Source organism: Glycine max, chromosome 3, assembly GCF_000004515.6.
Source record: "Glycine max cultivar Williams 82 chromosome 3, Glycine_max_v4.0, whole genome shotgun sequence".
Lineage (NCBI taxonomy): Eukaryota > Viridiplantae > Streptophyta > Magnoliopsida > Fabales > Fabaceae > Glycine > Glycine max.
In genome coordinates this window covers 28,311,514-28,318,689 of record NC_016090.4, presented here as the reverse complement: position 1 = coordinate 28,318,689, position 7,176 = coordinate 28,311,514, and the positions used below count along the sequence as shown (strand labels likewise).

Below are 7,176 nucleotides of genomic sequence, written 5' to 3'. Positions count from 1 at the left end.
ACAAAAAATATTAGCTATATATTAATTTTAATATAATTTTTTATCTTATCTCTAAATTAAATTTCAATAAATTTTTTTAAAAGAATTTGACAATAGTTAAAAATAATCTTATATGGTAATTTATTGTAAATTTTCATTATAATATAATTCATATATAGATACAAATATTTATTTATCAAACATAGACTTTTTTTTGTACTGCATCAGACACAGACTTAAATACTAATTACTCACAACGAAATTTAGAAGGAAAACAAAATGAGAGAAGTCATAAATGACCAAAAACATAAAAATCATGACGACTTCCTTCGTTGAACACACATTTCCATTGTTCAACTCTCACACGTTCTATTCCACCCAATTAACCCTACTTTCACATTCCCCTTTGTTAACTCGTACCAAGTATGTTTACTCATTCTCGGTTCACTTCACTTCTCTGTCTTTAAAATTTCACATTTTTCACTTATGTGTGTAATTCCAGGATTATTCATGTATGTGGGGAATTTCTTTTTGCCCCTTTTGTTTTTGTGTTTGCTAGAGCTCAAGTAGGGTTGGATTTTCCAAGGAATTTTGGTTATTTCAAATGGGTCGTGTGTGATTTTGTAATTTGAGTTCAGAAAATGGCAATTTGTTACTGTTTGTTGAGATTTCGAAATATTGGGATTCAATATGGGTCTTATGTAATTTTTTTTTATCTCTTGTTGAAGGGTAGGTTCAATTTGGCTGGTTGCATATTGAAAATTGTTAGAAATGCACTTGTCTTCAGTCATGTGAAAAGAGAGACTGGGAGAGCAGAAGTTGTTAAGAAAAATCTTACAATGAATGATATCTCTAAAAATTTGATATTTAACTGGGCCACATGGCACTGTGTAATCCATGTAGCTGATCTCATTTTGTAGGATAAGACTTTTGTTGTTGAAATTTGAAGATAGTATTTTTCTTCAGTGATTTTTTATTTTATTTTATTTTATTGAAGATGTATATATGCAAGATTTAAGTATGAGTAGATAAGCTCAGGATTGAATAGTTTCGTTGGATGATGATTTTCTTACTGTTGTCTGATTAGTGGATTTGGAAGCTGTGGCAGAGGCTGTTGAAAATTCTGCTGAAATAATATCAGCAGCATGTGAAGGCAGTTCCATTGAGGAGCCAAATGTTGGGATGGAGTTTCAGTCTGAAGAAGCTGCCAAGAACTTCTATGAAGAATATGCGAGACGGGAAGGGTTCGTTGTGCGCCTTGATCGCTGCCATCGTTCTGAGGTTGACAAGCAAATCATTTCACGCCGTTTTTCGTGCAATAAGCAAGGTTTTCATGTGAGGGTACGAAATAAAACCAAGCCTGTTCATAAACCACGGGCTAGCATAAGAGAAGGCTGTGAAGCTATGATGTATGTTAAAGTTAATACATGCGGGAAGTGGGTGGTTACTAAATTTGTGAAGGAACACAGTCATCTGCTAAATGCTTCTGCTTTGCCTTATAATTCACTGATAGTGAGTCTTATCTTCTTCAGTCCCAGACATTGAATAGTTAATTCTCTGCGTTGATAATGTTAAAACTTTTAAAATTGAATACAGTTGTGTTTCGAATTTTACTTTAATCTATTGCATATTGGGACCTGAAATGTTATTTAAAGTAGTTATTCCTGTTTGCACCCCTTTAACTTTTGAAGTGATAGTCTTTAAGAATATTTATTGAAGATTGTTGCTATCAGACTTCATTACAGATTGCCAAATCTGCATAAATATTGGTAAATTACAGATTTGTTACTCTTTCTAGGAAGGTAAAATCATTTGTTACTTATAGTTCTCTTAGGTAGCACGTAGTCGCGAGTGACTATTATAATTTATAGGTGCAGTGTGGAAATGTAATTAATTTTAGATTCCTATATTTTAAAGATTGTTTTGTTGTTTGTATCCTCAAACTTGTCTAGATTGAACACCACTGACGTATGCTCTTTCTTATTTCATTTTATTTTGTTAGCATCCAGAATGCTGACAAGATTAATTTAGTAAAATGCTAAAAAATCTCATTGTAGCTGTTCTTTTTGGTTTTTAAGAATTAAAACTTATTTTATTCTAATTCAATGCTTCTGAACAGCTATGACCTGGACTTGTCCTAATTTACCGTTAGTCATACTTATGTCACATCTATCTCTGTCAAGTGTCAAAAAAGTCTCTAACAGCCTGTTAACATCTATCAGGAATGAATGAATTGCTTTTAGGGAGGCTCACAATTTCGGTTTTTAATTAATGGTTACACAGAGTGTAGCTGGAATGCTACAGTCTTCTAGTCTGTATTGAACCTGCCAGTTTTCTTTTGGCACCATTTGTATACTGTTATAAATTATTCTTTCCATTCCCACCTTGCTACATTTTGGTCCTTTCTTCCCACTTTTTATGTTATGTCCAAAAAATGATATGAAGCTATACTTTTAGTACATGTTATTATAGGATTTCTCCACCAGTCTATTGAGGCAAATTAGGAAATTGACGATTATGGGGGACTTTTCCTTATTATAAAGATCAGGTCTGAGTCATAAGTGAAATATAGTTACTCAAAATGGTCATTTGCGTTGAGTGGAAGCTTTTACAGAAGAGTTGACATGTTCTTAGCATGTTCACCTGCACTTTCCTTACATATTTCAAACACATAGGACTCCCTTCCAATTATGTATATTCAGTGGCTAGGTTTTTTGAAGGGTTTTACTTGTACTTCACCAGAAACATTTGTATCAACATCTACACAGCCAGTATTTCTTTTTCTGCATTTTGAATTAATGCATTTGTGGAATCTTAACAAAAAATTTGTTTCAATTTACTTCCAGGAGTCAAAGGATAGGATAATTCAACAACTCGCAAAGGAACTTGAGCACCAAGATCGATTATGTCAGCATTATCGCAGGCAGCTATTCTCCCTTCTGGAAACTGTTGACGAACAAACAAAATGTTTATCAACAAAAGTTGAACTTGTTGTTAACACCGTAAAAAAACTTGAGAATGAAGTACAAAAGCCTTTGATTTGAACATTGACTAACTTTCAGCCAGGTTTTGTTAGAAAGCAAATTCTTTTGCTTCAACTTTTGATATTAACATGGGTCTAATGTAAAGGTTTGTTAACCATTAATAATAATGTCTGGTCTTGGGGATGTTACATTTAGTGCATCTAGGCAAATATTTACTTTGCTGATTTTTCAGTTAGGTAAAGATTGAGAGGGGTTTGATAATTTTCTTTTCATACAAATAGATCCTGAAAATTGTCAATGTATAATTAAGTACTGCAGACAGGATTTTCTTTCAAATCTTTTTTCTTGTACATGAATCTTGGAAACTAAACTTAATAAAATGTAGTTGAGAGATCTCATTTTTTTTTTAACTTGGATTAACTCAATGTTAAAGATGGTAAGATGTTGAATATTTAACTGTTGATTCTCTTTTTCTTAAAATGTTTGTTAAACCTACAAATCTTACATTTCCCAACTTAAATAATAGTAGACATATTTCACATTTATGTGAGACCAAATGAATAAGGTTTGGCCAATGACAATTTATTATGTCACATAAATTTTAATCAATAGTAGAAGTTTTTTTTAAACTTCTCATGCACAAAATAAACTTGTGCCTAAGCATTTTTTTTATTTCATAAATCTTAGCTACAAATGAAAAAACATTATAGTTAAACCCTAAGCATTATAGTAATGATACAAGCAAAAGGTCATACAATGTAACACAGTCCATAGCAAGCCTGACAGTGACCTCCACATGATTTACAATCTAGAGATGTCATCATAAGCTGCTTCATTGTTGCTGAATGTCTTTGTATTTTTACCTACTTTTGGTAGCTTAGTTGGTAAGCTTGTTCAGAAGGGCAGCAGTGAATTGTCATTGTCACTGCCCTTCTCTCTCTCTCTTGTATTCTCTATATATATGTAATCTTTTGAATTTAAATAAAATTAAGAGGGAAAGGAGGTGTTTTTCACTCCTTCAGTTTTAAGTTGGTACCAGAGCAGGTTCGTCCGTCGTCCGCCGTCGCGCCGGCCGCCGGTCGCCAGCCGCCGCCATCTCCGGCCAAATTTTTCCGGCGAGACCAGGGTTAGGATTGCCTCGAAAAGCGCGACCTACCCCTGGAAGTCGCGCCTCCAAAGGAGCCGCCACGCGCCTCCTTTCTCACGCGCGTTTTCCGGATCGTGAATCCCACGCGCTGCCGTACAGTCGCCGGAACGTCGCCGCGCCGCCACCAGTCTTCTCGTCAGTGTCTTCTGAGTCTGTTCCAGCCCTTGGTTTCGAGTTTTGTCACCTGGAACATATCACTTCAATCTTCTCACCTTTTTATCCCTTTAGGGTTTCATCTTGTGGGTCAAAATGGCTGTCTCTGGACCTGTTTTCTCCTTCTCCGGGACTCCGACCATCACTACAACTAAGTTGAACTGGAAGAATTATCCCCCGTTGTCTGCTTCCGTGGAACTTTGGTTTCTCGGTCAAGGACATCATGACCACTTGGAGAAAGCTTCCGATTCCGTTCCAAATGACAAGAGACCTGAATGGGAGAAGCTTGACTACCAACTCTGCGCTGTATTATGGCAGTCAGTTGAACCGGATATTTTGGAAATTCTTAGGTCCTTTAAAACGTGTCGTTCTTTTTGGAAGAAGGCCTAAGAAATTTTTGCCAATGATATCCAAAGCCTGTTTGACGCAACCATGAAGGTCACAGCCCTCAAGCAAATTGGTCATGACATTATCGCTCATGTGGGTAAGACTTGGGCTGCCGTGGAAGAGCTGAGAAAGTTTCTTGTAGCTGATTCATTGGAAGAAGTGAACAGGAAACTTGATAAGTTCTACATGGTGCTTATTCTGAGGAGCTTACATTCAGATTTTGATCATGTTCGTGATCAAGTACTTGCTAGGGACCAAGTTCCATCTATGGATTCTCTTATCACTAGACTTCTCCGCGTGCCTCATTCATTGAAGGATGAGAATCTTGCTGATGGTGTGGAGACGTCAGCCATGGTCGCGTCTCGAGGAAAAGGAGGCAGTCGCAACAACAGAGGAGGTCGCAGTGGAAGGGGTGGACGTCCTCATTGCACTTATTGTAAGAGGATGGGTCACACCCAAGAGAATTGTTATTCGTTGCATGGGTTTCCCGACAAGGTCGCACAGGTCTCTAGATCAGAGAAGACAGAGTCTAGATTTTCTAATGAGGAGTATCAGGAGTATTTGAAGCTTAAATCCGAGAAACCCAGCAACCAAGCTCAATCCTCATCTGTACCATGTTTTTCGACAGCCTGTATCTCTCAATCCATTGAAGGTTCTAGTCCTTGGATACTCGACTCAGGTGCCTCTGATCATATTTCTGGTAATAAGTCATCCTTTTCATCCTTCTCTTTTCCAAAAATTCCTCATCTTGTTACTGTGGCCAATGGTTCCAAGGTTGCGTCTCAAGGAAGTGGTCAAGTTTCTTTATCTCCTTCTCTGAAATTGAATTCTGTGTTATTCATTCCTCAGTGTCCCTATAATCTAATTTCATTAAGTCAGTTAACTCGTTCATTAAATTGTTCAGTAACCTTTACTGCTAATTCGTTTGTTATTCAGGAACATGGGACGGGGCGACTGATTGGAGAAGGACTTGAATCACGAGGGCTTTACTACTTGGAATCTAGTCTACCTGGGGCTTGTTTTGCAATCTCAAAGCCCAAACTTTTGCATGATCGTCTAGGCCACCCAAGCTTACCAAAATTGAAGATGATGGTTCCTAGTCTCAAGAATCTTCGAGTCTTAGATTGTGAGTCTTGTCAACTAGGAAAACATGACAGGTCGTCATTTCCTCAAATTGTACAAAGATGTAACTCGGCTTTCTCTACCATTCATTCTGATATTTGGGGACCAAGTCGTGTTACATCTTTTGGTTTTCGATATTTTGTAACCTTCATTGATGAATTCTCCAGATGTACTTGGGTTTATTTAATGAAAGACAGATTTGAACTTTTGCCTATATTCGTGTCATTCTACAATGAGATTGAGAATCAATTTGGAAAAACAATTAAAATTTTCAGGAGTGACAATGCTAAAGAATATTTCTCTCATGACCTTTCTTCCTTTTTGTCTTCCAAAGGTATTCTGCATCAGTCCACATGTCCTTACACACCACAACAAAATGGCATAGCAGAAAGGAAGAATCATCATCTTCTTGAAACTGCACGTTCCCTAATGCTAAATTCAAATGTTCCTACCCATCATTGGGGCGATGCAGTGCTTACTACCTATTTCCTAATCAATAGGACGCCCTCTTCTTCTCTTGAAAACCAAATCCCTTACTCAATTGTCTTTCCTCATGATCCATTATTTCATGTCTCTCCTAAAGTGTTTGGTTGTACCTGTTTTGTCCATGATTTGTCTCCTGGTTTAGACAAACTCTCTGCTAGGTCAGTCAAATGTGTCTTCTTGGGTTATTCTTGTCTTCAAAAAGGTTACAAATGTTATTCTCCAACCATGAGACGATACTACATGTCAGCAGATGTAACCTTCTTTGAAGACACACCCTTCTTTTCACCCTCCATAGACCATTCATCGTCTCTCCAGGAAGTTCTTCCTATTCCTTATCCTTGTCCTCTAGATGATTCAGACCAAAATGTCAGTGTTGTTCCATCTTCCTCACCCACTTCACCTGAAGTTGTATCTTCGCCCCTGATTGCAGATCAACCCAGGACAACGCTGATTGGATTTCCAGTTCCTGAAGCTTCTCCTCGTGATTCTCGTTCATCTTCAACCAGTCCTCCACTCATGGACCCTTCCACTTCTTCTCCTTCTGACTCACATTGGCCCATTGCCATTAGGAAAGGTACTCGCTCTACTCGTAATCCTCATCCTATTTATAATTTCTTAAGTTACCATCGTTTGTCTCCTTCATACAGTTCCTTTGTTTTCTCATTGTCCTCCCTTACTATTCCTTCCACTGTCCGTGAGGCACTTGATCATCCTGGCTGGCGACAGGCTATGATTGATGAGATGCAGGCTCTTGAAAATAACGGTACTTGGGAGCTTGTTCCTCTTCCTCCTGGTAAGACCATTGTGGGTTGTAGATGGGTCTACACTGTTAAAGTTGGACCTAATGGTAAGGTTGATCGACTTAAGGCTCGCTTGGTGGCTAAGGGCTACACACAGGTATATGGCATTGACTACACT

At 37.7% G+C, this 7,176-nt stretch overlaps 1 protein-coding gene across 2 annotated transcripts; it reads left to right on the top strand.

Moving 5' to 3' along the window:
• The first annotated feature begins 253 nt into the window (after nucleotides 1-253).
• Nucleotides 254-3,361, top strand: LOC100802375 (protein FAR1-RELATED SEQUENCE 5-like). Of its 2 annotated transcripts, none has more exons than XM_006576178.4 (3): nucleotides 254-402; nucleotides 1,067-1,491; nucleotides 2,826-3,361. In XM_006576178.4, coding segments are annotated over exons 1-3 (624 nt in total). In that variant the 5' UTR covers nucleotides 254-401; the 3' UTR covers nucleotides 3,024-3,361.
• Nucleotides 3,362-7,176: the final 3,815 nt, after the last annotated feature.